The 19,124-nt window shown below is 33.9% G+C and overlaps 1 protein-coding gene across 1 annotated transcript in view; it reads right to left on the minus strand.

Annotated features, from left to right (window-relative positions):
- Positions 1-1,840: 1,840 nt before the first annotated feature.
- LOC129228361 (endothelin-converting enzyme 2-like) overlaps positions 1,841-19,124 on the minus strand; it is a 238,409-nt gene continuing 221,125 nt past the window's right edge. The window contains 3 exon segments of the mRNA XM_054863040.1: positions 1,841-2,516; positions 7,326-7,399; positions 18,014-18,109. Of these exon segments, the coding sequence (XP_054719015.1) occupies positions 2,414-2,516; positions 7,326-7,399; positions 18,014-18,109 (273 nt within the window). The 3' untranslated portion in view covers positions 1,841-2,413.

Here is a 19,124-nt window from a genome sequence, read left to right on the forward strand (position 1 = left end):
CACTTTGGCAGAACCAATGGTTAAAAATTAATGATGTTAAACTGTATGAAAATCGTTAAGACTAAGTTACATGAAAATTGCAATTTACCTTTTTGTGAGCTCTTACAATAAATTCATTACCCTTAGATGGGGGTGAGTTTGTGGCAGCGGGCGTGAGATTGTGCCAAATGGATTACGTTATAACTATATAAGTGAAACGATGCTATTTTTATAACAGATCAAAGGTTCAAACTGTGCTCCACTCTTCTTTATCATTCGCGTAACTTAATCTAACGTATTTATATTAATATTGGTACATATGATGTGGTCCAATCTAACCTCTACTGATACAAACTTTGTACCAATACCAATTCAAATCAAATAGCTTAAGTTACGAGAATGGTAAAATAGAGTACAGTACATTTCAAACCTGCCATCTGTTATAAAAACAGCTTCCGATCATTTATTGTTATACACATTCTTCTTGGCACAGTTTCACCCCTGCTGTCCCAAATGCCACCCCATTCTACGGTACTTGACTGTTTAAGAATACGGCAGTTTGACACAAACATTTTTGTTACCCAAAATCGTTACAGGACTTGGTCGAAACGCCAATATAGCTACACCTGGGTGGACAGATTGGACGGAAGAAGGTTCTACACATAATTGCGGGGAATTCGTCTACCAATAACTATGTTAGAACATTAAGTTTTAGAGGTATGTCAAGACAGAAAGAACTGTAGCAATATCGGATAAGGAAGATCTACTACTATGTAAGAATTTTCCATTGAAGTCGTTTATGGATTATGCAGCACATTATGGAACATTTGTTTAACGTTAAAATAAATTGACACATGAACAGGATCTGTCAGTATATTTAGCTGATGGTTGCTTGGAGATTGAAACAGCAGTATCGTCCATTGCAATCAGAAATATAAGAAATTATTTTCTGAAACTTTGGTTCAAAATTTCGCGCCTGTTAAAGACAGATTTCACTTGCTAATTATTATTTGTGGTTCTATTTGCATTGTGGAGCTTTACGCTGTACTTACTATAGTTTCAGTCCACATCACGATTGCTGGTATTCGCCTTTTGACGAGTCTACTTCAAAATCTATTATAAATAAGAGAAACCATTTTAGGGTTTAGCGTTGTCGAAAGAAGTTTAATTTGTTAAGCATCGTTCATTGTTTAACATTTTTCAACTGACGAGCGTGTAAAATAATTGATTTTTGTAATTTGGCGGGGTGTCAACAATAGTGAAGAGGACTTCTGAAGAGGAGTGTTGTACAGCGTTCATTAACATGTAACATACTATTTCAACATTGAAAGCGCGATGGACAGTGTGTGCTATTGATCAGAGAAACCTCGTTACGAGTAATTTTATTGCTTTTACAGAACCACACACGATTTATCGCTAAACTGGGCGATGAACTCAAGCGAAGTGCAAACTTTCTTCAACGAACTTGAAGTGTTATTTATTTTTTCCGTTCCAAACCGGACGACTTGTCACTAATTGAGTATATATTCAAAGACTTATCGATGCATTTCCTTACAAAATATGTATTTCAAAAATGAATTCAGCCTAAAGCGCGAACATTGATCCATTTCTTCTAATTGACCCTCTACGTACTATAAATTATTATAACAAAAGGGTGAACTACGAAATGAATCATACTTCGTGCATTTTCTTTGTCTTGAAAACCTGAAAATTAATTCAAAAAAGTAACAAACAGAAAATTAACTTGAATGGAACCATCCCAATTACTTCTCATGTGTTACTACCATTGTTCGTCTTTGTATTGCAAATTGCTATGGACATCAGTGTATTTCCATTTTCCAGTCTAAATATTTTTGAATTTACTCTTATAGAGAACATTAAAAAAATATTATACGCTCCCTGCTGTGAATAAATAATATCCGGAAAAGGATTAGAAAACGAATTACTGAAATTCCTTTTATCACACAGCTATTTTTTTTCAACATTCGAAAAAACTACTTAGAACTGGCTGCTGTTGAAAATAATCAAATTGGGGTTGAATCATTACAACAGCAACTTGGTTGAGAAAAGTCCTTGTAAAGAATACAATGTGTTCTCTTAGTGTCTATCTATCGATCCAATTGCTGAACAAACTTCTGATTAGTGCCATTTCTTTGGAACATGTAAGCAGTAACCGATATTGCTGTAAGTAGCTATCGCAGCATGTTTGCATAGCTACAGAAAACTGTGAACTTCATAGAAAAATTATTTTAAACTCATCGCCATTTTTTGCTTGCTCAACGAATTCGTTGTTTTAGTAAATTTTTTCCTTATGTATAACAGTCTACAACATGTCTCAGGTACAAATGTAAAGTTCAACTTTGTTTGAGAATGTTCTTTTTGTCAGCGTCGTCTAACATGCCAAAGGGGTGAGTCAACTTGTCGTGCATTCAATTTAACCCCAAAGTCTGCATTTCTTTGTTGGATTCATTGGGCTTCCGATTGGACAGTTGAAGGCCGAGGAAAATTCTGGCGAGTTCATCAATGGAATATTGGCCCTGAAAGATAAAATATCTTCACTTGATATGCTTTTTGTATTTTAACAATAAAACTTTCAATAAATAAAATGTAGAGCTTCACGCACAGGATAAAATGTTTGATTTTCTTTGGAACGGCCCAATATGTGCTTTGTTTTGGAACGGCCCAATATGTGCTTTGTTTTGAAACTAACATTAAGAAATACAGTACAACCTCAATTTAACGATTGTCAAGGGACTGGAAAAAGTTATCGTTAAATCAGGGATATCGTTAATCGAGGTTTTTGAAGGCGTCAGCGTTAAATCGAGGAGCATATATCTTCAAAGCAGTTAAATCCGGACCAGTGAAATGTATCATTAAATTAAGGAAATCGTTAAATCGGGTATCGTTAAATTGAAGTTATACTGTAACTAGTAGGAAACAAAAATATACGTTGAAAAATTGCAATAATAGATTCCGAAAATATTTTTCTAGAATTGAGAAATTTACTGTCTTCCTGATGGAAGGCCTCTTTAGTTGAATCAATAATCATACTAGCAGTTATCAAGATGCGTAACCGAGTAGAGAAATGAAGGCATCCGTAACACGACTATAAACTCGGCAGAAATGCCAGGCACGTGTGCCGCTACCATTCTCATCCCGAAGAGTTGAACCAACATTTTAGTTGATTCAAGTTTTTTGGGACATCGCCAAGAGTTCGCTCTACACACGGGTGGAGTCAACTCACTTCTGTTTTAACAGCGTTGCGTAGCAGATGTTCGAATAAATTCGACTTATCAGAAGAAAAAATTAATGCAACTAAGTTGTCACGGGTGGAGACAACAAAAAATGCTAGTCAACTATTTGATAGGCAACTTTTTCGAAAAGTTGATTCAACTAACTGCCACGTATGTAAGAGGCCTAAAACTGAAGATCAAAGTTTGTACCTCAGAGTCAGACTGACGTAAGTAAAAAAAAATGCAATTTTCCATTTATTAGTGCATTCTATGTAGGGGTCATTCTACAGAAAACGTGCTTTTTTAGATCCAGGGTGGTTTGTTTCAAAAATATTTATTTTGAAGCAATTTTTTATGATATTTAGAAAAGTATAACAAATTTTGAAAATGATCAATACAAATTAATGATGTTATAAAACGTTTTAAATGTTTTTTTCACTGAACGGTTGGAAACTTTTATGCATCCGTTACATGGCTCAACACATTTCTTCCCATGTACTTTTTTATTTATTTACTCAAAAAAAAAAAAAAAAAAGGGAAATTTAAATCATTCGCTGTTTTTTTAATAGGTTAAAAGAATTATGTTGTAAAATTAAAAAATATATAGCATTCATAATCTTTTGAATCGCTGTCACAGTATTTCTTGTATCCTCCGTTCAGGATTTAATTAAGTAATATAGTTTCCTATAGGCGGCAGTACTGGCAACTCATTACAGAGGTTTAGAATCACAAGTTAGCCCTTTTCAACTCTGGGTCTTCATAGTGATGCTAAAGAACTTAGTGTGAAAGAATTTTAGCATTATTCTCTTTGAAGTCAAATAGGTCCTTATTTTTGTGTATCCTCCGTTCTTGAGTTAAAAAGGAAAGAATTGTTTGTGTACAAAAAAATTTTTATAGTTAAAATTGAATCCCTTTTTTTAAAAGTAAATTCTAAATAACATGTTGTGTTAACCCTAAATCAACACAATGATCATAGCAAAACATAAGTATTTGTATCCTCCGCTTCTGTATCCTCCGTTACAGTATAGATGTAATGGAAGATATACAAAGAGAAATAGAGCATACAACTTTCTTTAAAAATCCATTTTAGGAAAGATGTGTACATTTTAATCAGTTCAAATCGTGTTCCTCATACCAGATGCAATGTTTATTTAAAAAGAAAAGTTTAAAAATAACATTTAAAATATATATTTACTATCCATTACGCTCCGTTCACATCCAAAATTTTAACTACAAAAGAAAGTTACAAAATAACCAATAAAGAATGTGACTAACTATGTGAGAGTAAAAAGGTGCCTAAAAGGAACAATTGTAAAGTAACTTTTAAGAAAATTGAAGATTTTTTTTTTCATGAATTTCAACTTCAAAAACCTACGTTTTTTTGTATAATGACCGGTAGCAGCCTATTCCGTATCGAGCTACGTGAACTTAATTCTTAAAAAGAAAAATCCTTTTCAACTTTTTACTAGGGTTAACATAATGTGACTTACGTCCTTCTGGTTCTGAGATACACAAGTGCTTCATATATGTTACAAGTAAAAACTTCACTTAAAAATAGTAATTGAAAATGAAAATTTGATAACTGTTTTTATTTACCAAATCACAAATAAATGCTTTCACCAGGGCACCATATTTTAACTCTCAGCCATGAGTAATTTGTATGTATGAATAAAAACGTGAGAAAAAACGTGTGACGGTAGATTCACCCAAATATGTTTTGAAAACTATAGGGCTCTCAAAATACTTTTGTTAGAACAAGAACTAAGTTTTGGATGTAAATACGCATCATTTACTAGAGGGAACTTTTTTCAACAACTTTTAAACTGCAAGAGGGCGATTCTTCACGTACTATTTTACTTTCAGAACAGTACGGAAATTATAAAAGGCTCAAGTTGCATTAATTCACAATATTATGAAATGAAATTACGAAGGCGGAAATTGGCAGTTTATGTGAGGTTTTTGGATGCATTTTCTTTTTACCTACATTCTTTTCAAGTGATACGTATACCGAAAGAAAACAAAAAAGGTTTCCAGACTGTTTGCTGCTATGCCACTTTTGAGGATTTTCTTTTCAATTAAAAAGAGTTAACCAATAGGATTCGCATTTTGCTTGGCACCAATTTATGGCTGGCTAAGCCAAGCACGTGATAGAGGTCGCCAAATGGAGCAATTCTTTGTTTACATCTAGTTAATCTTTCCCGTGAAAGAAGTTCAGTTTCGTAAAGTGAAACATATGCCAAAATATGTGTCTGATTCAGACTACTCCAGTCAAACACACATAATCTTATCACCAGAAGCAGATATGGATACAGAGTTTTTGGCCGATGCTTGGTGACAAATGAGATAATCCATAAAAGAACAAGAATTTATAGTTAAAATTAGAGAAATATTCGATAATGCAGGTTTTAAAGCGAAATACTTCAATTATGAGTTTAGAATGTATGGCAACTGATTTTTGTTAGTTTTGAGTTGCTTTGCTACTCTGCAAAAATTTGTGCAAGGTTACCAGTATTAATGGGTGTAACGTTACATGAATTCTGGAATATGTAGTATCATTGTTTTAAAACTCAAATTGTTGCAGCAACTTTGCATTATGGTTCCACCCAGCAGTCAATGGAATTCAAAGTGCACGCGTAGAGATTAGCAGCAGAGCTGGTAAACTCTTTTTAGAGAAACGAAAACCGACCTTTGTGGCCAAGCGGTAATAACTGTTGCTTTACGACCAATCAAGTATCTTTGCAAAAAGTTTCCTGAATTGCTACAAGTTGCACGAATGCAGACTTTTCATTGTTGTGGAAAATATTTTTAGCTACCGGTCTAAAGATCGACCGAGCGTGTTTCATTAGTATATCGACTTTAAGTTCAATTACAAGTCATCCAGGTCAACTATGCTCGCAAAGAGAGCAAATAAGCCTCTGGATAGCTGCAGCTTTGACCATGGGTGCACTGGTGCTTCTGAATCTTAATAACTCAGGAAGGTTTTGTTCAATTACATTAAACCTACCGAATTTCCCTTAAAGGTGCACTGGAAAATTCTGGTGTAACCTTCCACGCGCGGTGTGTAACTTTACACCAGTTATATCAGTTAAGTTACTCCAAAAAATTGGAGGCAGCTAAGCTGCCACCGATTTTATGGAGTAAGGTTACACAACATTTTTTACAGTGCAGATGAAAGTTCAAAGTGATTTTGTTTTTGAAACAGAATTGTTTTTTTTTAAATAACAAGATAAAAAAACATAAGTCTCAAGGCAAAAAATATGTAAGAAGTAACATTATTAAACTCGTTTTCTTTGAGTTTCAATTAAAGTGATAAATGAATAGTAAAATTCCTATGTTTTTCTTACATAATTGTAAGTCGTGTTAATATTATATTCGAAAGTATTTTTATTCCAATTTATTGAGAAGATTTATTGTTGGAAACATTGTAAAAAGGTCAGGAATGGTCCAGAAAAATAATGGGAAACTAGTGTGACTAATTTCTGTCCGTAACGTATCTGGCAAAAAGCAAGAAATTTTCCTGCTAAAAGTCTGTAACTTTCCTGAAATTGATCTCGAATTTTTCTGAATAATTCAGAAACCTTTCCTATTAAAGTCAGTCACGTTCCTAGATTAAATCCAGAAACTATCAAGATAAATCGGAAATGATTATAATAACAGCTATTATAATAACAACCCTTTATGTCTTAGCAGAAAAATCCTAAAGCAAATATATCCGAAGCTACGGCAGAATTGCAAGAAAATACTGAATGACTTATTTACTTGCAATTCTTGGAAAGCTACAATATTCAGAGACCGCATTTCTCAGTCGTTTGGAACTCGGTAAATCTGAAAGGTTCGTAGCTCAGCTGATTGCCAAACGACTTCTAAAGAAGCTAAGCACATATTCGCAGTGATAGTAAAAAATGTTTTTTACAATTGAGAGTCTGAGTTCATGAAACTTGTAGTGATTCAGAAACTTTTCCGCAAAAATACTTGTTTTTCACAGGCAACCTTGTGCATACCCATGAAATCCCGTAACGTTGCCCCGAAACATTTTGCCGAATTTCGCCATTTTCTTTTAGTATGTAATTATTTACGGGATGAGCTAAAATAAGTAAAAAGAGCAATTGCTACCTGTATTTTCCAGGACTGTGGTTGTCTTTTATGTATCTTTCATTGGCTTCTTTGCTTAAAATTTCACACCAAATCTACAAATAAAAAAAGCTACAGATTAAAAATATTATTTTAGATCATCATTCAATTTAAAGTAATTGAAGGAATGAATGTTATATAAATCACTTAAATAAATCTCTTCTTCTGAATTATGGTGCTACAGTCTCAAATATGAAGTGTATTTAAAACTTGACGAAATACAAGACTTTTTATTGGCTGTCACTTACCCAATGGCGGAGGTGATCAAAGTAATTGTTACTTTTTCATTTATAGCATTTTGTGATGCTCATTGAACAAAAATAGTTCAGCTGCTGACCAACAAATGGCGCTGTCGAATTTCTGATCTAGGATCATGCAAAGCAACAAACGGTATAAAATGGAGCAATGGAAGCGGGTAATGGTAGTCGAAGCTAATATGCATCGAAATGCAGTCCATAATTGAGAAAACCCGTTTAGTTAAACTGTATGATAAGAATTATGGAGAAATAAAAGGAACTGCTCCATCTGTTAAGTTGGTCGAAAACAGAACTATTTTAGATTCGTTGCCATACAAAACCCGACTTTATTCGGATTCGTACAGTATTGCATTGCACACCGCATCTTTTTATCTTCATTCGTTTTCGAACTATTCATTTTTAAAGTTGGTCTTTACTTTTGGATCACCCGGTACATAGACTGCAGTACCGTTAGAGGCCTCCGTGGCTCGGTCGTATGAGCTTCACTTCATGTGCCAGATGTCGATGATTTCCCCCAGTGCTCTGGGTGTTAGTTAATCTCTATGTGCTGTAAATCTTTCTTGTGCTGTCCTTGCGTAATTCATAAAGAAGTACAACCTTTGGAGGCAATGACATCCAATATTTTCGTAGTGCTTATGGAACTCCGGACACGACAATTACACAGCAATTTTAACCTAATAAAGTGTTTTCGCATGACCTTTAATAAATTGCTCTTTAAAATTCCATCCATACTGCTGTTTTTACTGTTTGGAATTCATATTATAATAAAATTTTGCTTTTTCATGAAATTTGATAGCTGTGTACTTCCAAAGCGACGTCCTTACTGGAGCACCAACAAGGAGAGCGGGACGCGAATTTAGAAACACAACCGCGTACGCAGGTCGCACAGATGGCGCTACGATCGATTGGCGAGGAGAAACTTTCGGGAAGGGATTCATCGCCAACCTTCGAGCCACAAGCGCAAGTCGCGATTGCCGCTTAAATTCTTAATTTTTTCCTAATTATTTCTATTTTACTAATGACATCATTTGCGAATGTTTGCTGCAAGATAAAAATGGACTTATATTGCCTAATAATACCAAACTGAATTATATAGGTAGGCATGAATTAGCTAAAATTGCTTTAGGTCCCAAATAACCAGCCCCTATTTTTTTTCTTCGCTTAACTGAAACATCCTCTCTGAGATGGAACTTGAAAATGTCATATTAGACAATGAAGTCAATGAAATCAGTGACACTTTTGACCATCAAGATATCAAAAACGAAATGCAGGCTCCCTCTACTAGTTCTCAAATTATTAATGCCTCAGCTGAAGATAAGCAGTTATTTGTAGACGAAATAAAAAGACTAGTGTCATATGAAAATATTGACAAAACAAAATTAACAAAGTTGACTATGTAAAAAATATCAAAACGGGCACATAATTGAATCAAAAATTAAATTTAATAAGTAAAATTTTTCCACCCAGACGGAAAGGTAGAAAAATAAAACTTCAACCGACATCTATTTCAAGACGAAGTGGAATGCCAAAAAGGTCAAACAGAATCCCCGCAGGGAGACCTTTAAGTGCAAAGCACAATATAAAGCCGAAAGAAATCGTAATCTAACTCAAAAAATTAATTTTAATAGAGCTAATGCAAAAAGCCATAGCGCTTTGTATTATTATTTTTTTTTTAAATAAAAGCATGTAGTAATACAATTATTTATTTATCGTTTTTAATAATTTTGCAAAACACTATCTTGTGCACCGAAAAGAACATTTTTCAAACATTTTTTTTCCCTTTTAGAACTACAGATAATATTAGAAACAAAAATACACATGTGTCATGACTTAAAACGTAAACAAATATATTAGATACGAAAGGCAAGCAAGGTAAGAAGAACTTTCTAAACCATAATTAACATTTACTAAAAGCACTTTTTAATAATCATGGAAAATATGTGCAGCATTTAAATCTTTTATGTGCAATTATTACACGGATTTCAATTAAAAATTCAATGGAATTATAAAACTAGCCTACAAATTAAACAACACATTTCTCCCTCTAATTAAATAATCACTTCATTTTTAATACATTCTAAGTCAGTTATTTTAATTTCCTCTCTTAGAACCATTTTGTATGAGATAAAAGCAATATTTTGTTTTAAGTGTAAATTCTACTTGCAGTAGGTTTCTAATTGATATCTATTATTTGAGAGTAGAGAAGTTAAAAAAAGGACTGTTTCATCTCAGATGCACAGAAGGAAAGAATGGGATCCTAATATCGTAGGATGCAAGAAACAACTTGCTAATTTTGCTCAGAGTTAACTGCTAATGATATTTGTGTGTGTGTACACCCTCGACTATGATTTCCAAAGACAATGAACACAAAATTAATTTGGTGACCTGTTCTGCTTATGCTAAAATAATAAAATGTTTTGATATTTATGTATTGATGCGAACAAATCAAATTTAGGGTTATAATACCTATACCTCTGAGCCAGACTAGAGTTAGTCCATTTTCGTCACTTTTCAGGAGAGAGCGAAAACGTTTGTCTGAGAACGTCTTGTCGAAAACGTCTGAGGCATAGAAAGGATGGGACTTGCGCTCTTTTAACGCAGCTAAATATTTGTGTAGGAATATCTTTCATAGAATAAGGATCTCATATGTTGACACGGAATGATATTTTACATTCAATGCAGTAATAAAGTGAAGATTGCAAATTTTGGGCTCATGTTAGTCAGGCTCTGAGGTGTAAAGTTACGATACAAGATATGCGACATACAAGGTGATCAAAAAATATGGAAAAGTTTTGAAAAGGGTCAGAAGTGCATATATAACAGCATCACAGTCCAGATATGCCATATGAAAGAGGTAGGGGGCGACATTGTATAGGACAGTTAAAACACGAAGGCTTTTTGTTGCTGTGGATTCATAGAGCATGCTGTACTTTTGAATAAACAACTCATTACTTTTCAATAGAGTGCAATCTGCATCAGCTTAAACAACATGTTCTGCATTTCTTTAGCAGTATTATAGCCCTAGGTGCTTTGTAAAATCTCGATGCAGACAGCTTCTCAGTATATTTCTTCGACTACCCAGCAAAGCACCCTCTACAACTTTCAGCCTGTCCCAGCATACCACAGAAAAATATAAGGGAGGGGTACATCCCCAATGGTAAATTTTTAATATTGAAGTTCAAAAAAGGCCTTTTTAGGCAATCTTCGATGCTAACTGAAGGGAGATTACAAAGATGTGTAGTAAAGGATACGTAATGAAATCAATCAACCCTCCCTTGAAACATTTGTCCTTGCAACATGCTTTTCATTGTGCAGTGTTCTCAGTGCTCGCGCTCGTTTCAAGCGCCCCCTTTTTCACTTCACACTTCATTCAAAACTTCGAGATAAAAGAATATTCGAGTAATAAGATTCGAGTAATCGAGACTGTATGATATTCTAACAGGCCCATTTCTAACCTTGGTGACGATTTTCATTTTATTTACTGTCACTATGTTTGGTCATTGTCCTATCAAAGTTACTCACAGTCGAGTCTCGATAACTCACAGAGTTATAACTCGAATATACCAGGGGTGCCTACCTAGGGCGGAGGGTGGGGGGTGGTTCATGACGCAGAGTGCGACATTAAAATTTTTAGTGAGTGGGGGCTGTTTTGAGGGGTCTTTCCGATATTTAGGGGGAGTGCGCCCTTGCTCTTAGGGGGTGGGAACCCCTGAATATACCTTCACCTCAAACTTTTCACTGGGCCCCAAACTCTTGAGAATACTGTAGGAACCTCTGTTAACTTGAGCTACCTCTTATAACACGAAGCTTTCTACCGGTCCCCTGAGACTTCGAGTTATGGAGATTTGACTTCACTTAAAAAATACACACACAAAAACACAGTAAAAGAAGAAAGCAGTTAAAAATACAACTAAGGATTTTAATTCAATCATTTGAGGCTGTTGCTGAAATGTATACGATATACATAACCAGTTGAGTACCTTTAAATACTAATGAACTATGTCTACAAACTAGATTAATCTTTTCTTTTTTTCTGTTGACACCTCAAATATACTTTAATTGCTGAAAATTTAGCTTTCAGCTGACACTTTAAACGAATAAAATCACTACTTTTGATAAACCAAGAAAAAATCAGCAATTAAATTAATGAAGTATCTGCAAATAATTATGTATTGCATACATGCAGTTTAAAACGTGGTTTTGAAGAATCAATTTCTAATGTTAAGCAATTTGCAGTTTAAAAACTGAAACATTCTTGATTTTCATCACAACGGCAATCCAACCCAGAACTTTCAGATGCAAAGAAGAAATTCCCAAAAGAATATTACAATGTCAATAAAGATATGTCCGCAGGTTAAAAAAAAGCAAATGTTTGTTGCAAAATAACTTATTTTGACACCACATCCATTCAAACGTGGTTTTAAAGAATTAATTTCTAATGTTTTGTAATGTTCAGTTGAACAAATCGAAACATTCTTAATTTTCATCTCAACGGCACACAGTGGGGCAGCCTAATGTTAATTTTGGACATTGGGCGGAAAATTAAACCATTTAGTTTTGCATTTTTATTGTTGTATTGATAAACTAAGAACATATTCCCACTAATCTTACTAGTTTTTAACATTATTACCCGAAGATAATACCTTGAATTCGAAGAATTAACTAGCTACTTCGTTAGAAGACAATTTAGTAAACAGTAGATAACTTGTTTAAGAACTGTTCAAATTTAATAGTGTGATGTGCTGGGCTTTATGCACTTCTTATAAATAAGAAAAACACCCAAAAACGTTTCTTAGAAAATACGAAAATTTTGGAGATAATTTTCAAAGTATTTTGAATGTATTTTTGAATTACGAAAATCGCTAACAAACGCTAACAAAACTATTATATCCCAAGCATTGTAGAGAGTTTTAGCTTTCATAATCCGGTTTCAGTTTTTGCCTAAACCTGCCTATTCAAAAGATATTGAAAATTAAAGATAAGTAAATATTTTACTACGAGGACGACGAAACGAATACGAAATGAACGTTGCACGAAACGTATTATTTCCGTTGGTTTTTTCACTTTAATCAAGTAAACATGTTTACAGTTTTCAGTTTGTTTACTTTTTATTGCAAATTATTTCAATTAAATACTTCGAGGAATCAGTTTCATTGTGTCATTTGTCGACTGTGGGACAAAATCATATGAGATGCTTAAAAGCATGGTTTCGTTTGCTTATTTCGGGGACTACAAAAATTGGCACTATTTTGAGTTATAAGTGACAGCAGACGAGAAAGACACAATAATCTTCCAAAAATACTTCTCATAAATTGTATGTACACAATAACAAACACATCACAAAATGAGTAAAAATGAAAATAAGGAGCAGGCATATTTTGAAAAGATCAAAATATTATACATGTACATCAAGAAAAGTGTTTTCTTCAAAAAGCAAACGTTTGTCCTTAATAAACATCTGATTTCTTTTATTACATTCTCTATTAGGAGAACTTACAGCAAGCTATTTACTTTTTAGAGCATTAAAAGCTATTTACTTTCGATTTTAGTCCAGCAAGTTGTCTAATAAACAAAAGTAAACACTTTTTAATTTAAATATCCATTTAATACTTCAGCAGATTTATCCAAAATAAATTCTGAAGGAATTATCATGCCTAAAAATTTCATCTTTTATTCTGAAGTATCATCTTTAGAATCCCCGAGTTCAGCTATCCAATATCCGAAAGTAATCAGTGACGCTTCGGATTTTTTTTCGTGTATGCCAAGTTGTAAAAAGTCATTAAAAAATAATTTAAAGTATCGCCTGTTATTAAACAGCCATAAACGGAAAAAAATAGAACATTGTGATGAAAAGTGAATTTAACTTTAATTTTTAATCTATCGTCTGCTCATGGTTCATTTAATGATATTTTCTAAATAGGTCTTGGCATTAGTTAGAATTGTTGTTTATGTTCTAAAGATTTCGCTTATCAATTATTGCTATTCGGTGATCTATAAATACGTTTTTTGTGCAGTCTAAAGTTTTGTACTTAACAATGTAATTCCACAATGGCTCTAGTGTATACGAATTCTAGTGTACGCTCGCTTTGGTAAGCAAACTTGAATGATATCGGTGCTTGACCCCATAGACTTGCTGGTGAAAGATGAGTTTCAAAACCAACCGTGACCTTTTTATTTTTTTAAAGACAAATTCTATTCCTTTTACTGTTTACGACCTGGCTCTAGAAAAATGGATTGACACTCTTGGTTCTGAGATTACAAATACGACAAAGACGACATTAAGAGATAAATTGAGAAAATGGTGCAATTATTTATCAACGAAGTGGTCTTCGTCAAATAGAACTTTGGAACCATTTCTCAGGAAAAATGAACAGTGGCTGAATATGGATTTGTATTTTTTGGAAGAATTCATTTATGAACTTGTGCCTTGTTCATCAACAGGTATTTCTCCTCCATTACGCTCGAAATCGTTTAAACATTTGTCCGATCGACAAAAACGCAGAAAAACTGAACATTTAAGAAACTGTTCTGACGAAATGTTTAATTTTGTCTTAAACAAAAAGCTCAGGTCTGACGACGAGGCAGTATATACTTTTAATTTTATCCAAAACCATCCCGAGCATATTAAAATAATAAAAGAATTTTGTGAAAATCTCTCTGAACCTAATAATATTCCTGGCTACAATGAAAAAATGTTAGCCATGTATGCAACTGCTAAACTTACGAGGTTTCAATATGATGCTCTCAGAAAAAATGCAAAAGATTTGGACAGGAACATTTATCTGAGTTATAAAAAAATTCAAATTACTAAAAAAGAGTGCTATCCTGATAATGAAAAAGATACAGATTTCGGAGTTAACGTAGGTTTACAAAATTTATTAGATCATACTTCTTCCCGATTCATAAAATTGTTATCTGATAAAATTGAAAAAAGCTCCCTTCAGAACCTCACTATGATATTAAAATGGGGATGTGACGGTGCTTCCAACCAGTCGCAGTACAACAATCTTCTAGCACTGAAATAGATGACTCAACGGTATTTATTATTAGTGTAGTCCCCCTTAAAATTAGCAAGAAAGATGAAGATACGGTGGTTTGGATCAATGAAAAGCCTTCTACTAGATTTTGTCGACCAATAAGTTTCGAATTTGCAAAGGAAACGAAAGAAACAGCGACTAATTTCGTAGAAAAAGTGCAATCGCAAATAGATACCCTTCAGCCATACATACTCGTAGATCAAGATCATGTTATTACCATAAATTATGAATTGCATTTAACTATGGTGGATGGCAAAATTTGCAACTACTTAACGGAAACTACTTCCTCGATGCGTTGTTATATTTGCGACGCGTTACCTAAAGAAATGAATAATTTAAGTGTGGTGAACAAAAAAGAAATTAACGAAGACCATTTTCGTTTTGGTTTATCACCTCTGCATTGTTGGATACGTTGTTTTGAATGCCTCATACACATTGCTTATAGGCTTGACTTCAAGGAGTGGAGTGCGAAGTCACCTGTCCACAAAGAATTGTTACAATAAAGAAAGGCAAGAATACAAAACGACTTTAAATCTAAGCTGGGGTTGATGGTAGATTATGTAAAACAAGGCCATGGAACATCCAACGTCGGAAATACGTCACGAAAGTTCTTTGCGAATGCAGAATTATCAGCTTCCATAACCGGAATAAATCTTGACATGATAAAACGATTTTCAACGATTTTGCAAGTTATTTCATCTGGATTCACGATGAAATTTAAAAAATGTGAAATATATACGAAAGAGACAGCTCAGATGTATGTGAATTTATATGGTTGGTATTTTATGCCCGTTACAGTGCATAAATTACTTATACACGGACCCGAAATAGCTAAGTATGCTATAGTACCAATCGGTCAACTCTCCGAAGACGCTCAAGAGGCAAACCATAAGTATTTTCGATCGTATAGGAAATTGCATTCAAGGAAAACGTCCAGAATAGATAACAATAGAGACGTTTTTAATAATTTATTAATCAATTCTGATCCTCTTATCTCAAATTTGCGTCCAAAGATTTGCTGTTTGCACCACGAAATGTCACAACAAGTGAAGAATTTGCTTGAAGATGATGGAATGGAAATTGGCTAAAATACTGTTACATATTTCTTTAAAAATAGTTTTTAAATGTTAATTAAATGTTTTATTTTGCACTAATGACTTAGTATTTGATTATCTTTACATTTTAAATAACAAAATATTATCACATTTTTAAGTAAATTTGGTTTTACTGAAATGTCCAAGTTCTCCGTACACTTGCCCCACTGTGCGGCAGTCCAACACAGAACTTTCAGATGCAAAGAATAAATTCACAAAAGAATATTTCAGAAATACAATGTCAATAAAGTTTTGTTCGTAGGTTAAAAAACATCAAAGTTTGTAGCAAAACAACCGATTTGGACCCCACACCCATTCATTTCACAAAATCAACGAAATACCAGCAACAAAGGTAAATAAACAGACACCATAATAATTGCGCAAGCGCCAGTACCTCAAAAGCGATCGCTTCCTTGGCGCATTTACGCGAGGAGTCGAACCGCGCCAAATGAAATGCGATCGTAGCGCCATCTGTACGACCTGCGTACGCGGTCGTGTTTCTAAATTCGCGAGCGGGACGTCAAGAAGACAAAAAAAAAAAAAAAAAAAAGAAAGAAAAATTAATTTGAATTTTGACATCTTGAATTCAAATTATGTTTTTCGCAATCACAACTGTGTGCATGTAGGCGTGTGTGTTTGTGTGTGGGGGTATGTGTGTTTGTGTGTAGTGGTATGTGTATGTGTGTGTAGGCATGTGTGTTTGTCTGTGTGCTGGCATAAGTGTGTGGGTAGTTGTGTATATGAATGTGTGTATGTGTGTGTGGGGGGGGGGGGGGTATGTGTATGTGTGTGTAGGCATATGTGTTTGTGTCAGTGTGCAGGCATGAATGTGTGGGTAGTTGTGTGTGTGTGTGTGTGCGTGCGTGTGTGTGTAATTGTGTATGTATGCGCGTGTGTGTAGGACATGGATGCAACCTGGAGACGGCTTTCGCTATAGGAGCAGCATCGTAAGGACCCGGTCGACGGTGACAGGGTGCGGAGGGTGGCGCTGGGAAAATAAAAAGATAGGACATCAAAACAGTCAAATGAGAACAATAAGCAATCGTGATTGCTCAAAAAAAAAAAAAACCTTTGCGCATGACCAAAATGGAATCCATTTGGGAAGATGTTTGCCTTGTTTTAAGTTTATAAACATTCTTAATTTTACAGTCAACAAATCGCTTAACAAAACGTTTGAAACACGTTAGCACTGTTCCTGGAAAAAGTTTAACGAAATCCTAGTAAATGATTAAAATGCGTTTAAGTAAAACTCAAACTGTACTGATATTTTTTTAGGTAGGCGAACACCACCCTAAATATTTTTTTCTTCACTATTCATTGCACTTTCTGAAATTTATGCGATTATTAAACTTGACATAAATAACACATTTTGACAGCTTATTTGTAGAAAAAAAATTCTTTAGGTTCTTTTAATAAAAAAGCCATATTTTTTAGCAAAGAACTGCTACTATTTTAACGCTTCCAGTGCATTCCCTTTTTCATAATTTTTAAAACTTTTTGTGCGTGTGTGTGTGTAGTTTTTCTTGTGTTGTTTTTCATAATGTTTAAAATTTTTTGTTTCATAATTTTTAAAACTTAAAACTCTTCGTTAGACACCAGAGAATGATATGAAACTCCAATTTGGAAATAATTAACTAAAAACACGTTTTATGGGTAAATGTTTGAAAAATTCCCCCAAAAACCATGCTTAAGTTTAATTGATCATTATTTCGAAATCACGTATTGGATGTACATTAACATTTCGTAGTTTATTTCACAGTAATACGTTCAATTACCATTTTTGCGAAGTTACAACTCTTTAGAGTGAATACTTTTTTCGCTAGAGCTGTTGGCGTAAATACTTTCAAAACGTGGTTATGAGAAAATTAAGAAACTAAAAGCAAATTTCAGTTATAAGCAGTATCTTAAAGTTTAGTTAATTTTTATAGTATTCTCAATAATTCATCGATTTAAAAAAACAATTAAGGATTTAAAAATAAGAACACTATGGTTCTCTAAATTTCTCAAAATCTCATAATCATTTTTTTCGAAAATTAGGGCATTTGCCTACCTTAAGAAACTGATGAAAGAAATCTTTCGCTTTTGTTTCGATGATTTTTTTCCCCATGGTACAAAAATTCAGCAATTATGTCAATTAGAAATCCATTGCGTATGTTTAAAAGAAATAAGTTCTGTATTTTCCGAGCCCTCAAATTTGTATTTAAATATATCCGCTGCGACATTCGAACACAAATATATTCCACAATTTGCATAAAATCTTTAAGGATCACTTTAGTTCATACCTGAGCATACTGAAGAAAAAACACTTGCACATTGGAATATGTGATTCCCGGTAAACTGGGCTCATCACCATGTCTGGACACGTAGTTTCTGTATGCCTGTGAACAAAAGGGCAAACATTTAACAATTTTTAAACCATTAATTCCTGTTTTGCAGAGTAAATCCTTATCACAGTTTTAATAACATTGTATATAACACTGAAGTAATATTGATTTTTAAAGTAATATTTTAAATGTTACTATCTGATTTCGTTTGACACGGCTATGGCAAGTGGCCAAGTTAGACGATTCTATCTGAATGAGGGGGAAAAGAAAATTTGATGCACGTAATTCGTTCATTTCCGAGTGCCTCTGCTTGATTTAGAGGGCAATGCGTGAACTGGTATCCCTACAAAGTGATTGATGCCTTCATTTTGGTCTTCAACCCGAGTGTTTGCCTTTCCATCTCAACAGTGGTCAGGTAGTATGTGTTATTTATCGTTTAACTGGGATAAAAAAAAGGAAGAATCATAACATTACTTTTGCTTTATCATTTCTTTGTTAGTTATGGTTTGCTGAGTTTCTTAAAACATAGAGATAAAGAATTATTCATAGTAAAAAAATTCCGAAACGTAACTGATTATTTCCGTGGAGCATTTCGGGATTTCACAGGTTTCTATCCACTTCCTGGAAAAATCAAGTGTCTTTGTCAAAAAGTTTCCTAAATTACTACAATTTGCACGAATGGTAGACTTCTCATTGTAGTTAAAAATAGTTTAGCTCCCAGCTTAAAGATTATCTGAGCGTATTTATTCAGTGCATCGGCTTCGGTTTGATAGTGACCGTTCAAAATGACTAAGTTCCCAATGGGAGCAGATAAGACTGGATTCCATAGCTGTGCAAGAATTGCAGCAAGTTAGATTCTTGATACTTACCTCTGCAATTCGGTCTTAGTTTTGGCCATGTTAGCAATAATGCTTTTGGAGCTTTATTGGTGAATCAAGAGCGCGCCAAGCTATCATATTAAATCAATTTAAGTTTTCTCTGAATATTCCAAAGATATAACCGGCTTCAACCGAGGAAATTTCTGAATTCTTCAGGAAAGATTCCAGGATAATATTAGAAAGGTTACTGA

The sequence above is a fragment of the Uloborus diversus genome, chromosome 8 (genome assembly GCF_026930045.1).
Source record: "Uloborus diversus isolate 005 chromosome 8, Udiv.v.3.1, whole genome shotgun sequence".
Taxonomy (NCBI): domain Eukaryota; kingdom Metazoa; phylum Arthropoda; class Arachnida; order Araneae; family Uloboridae; genus Uloborus; species Uloborus diversus.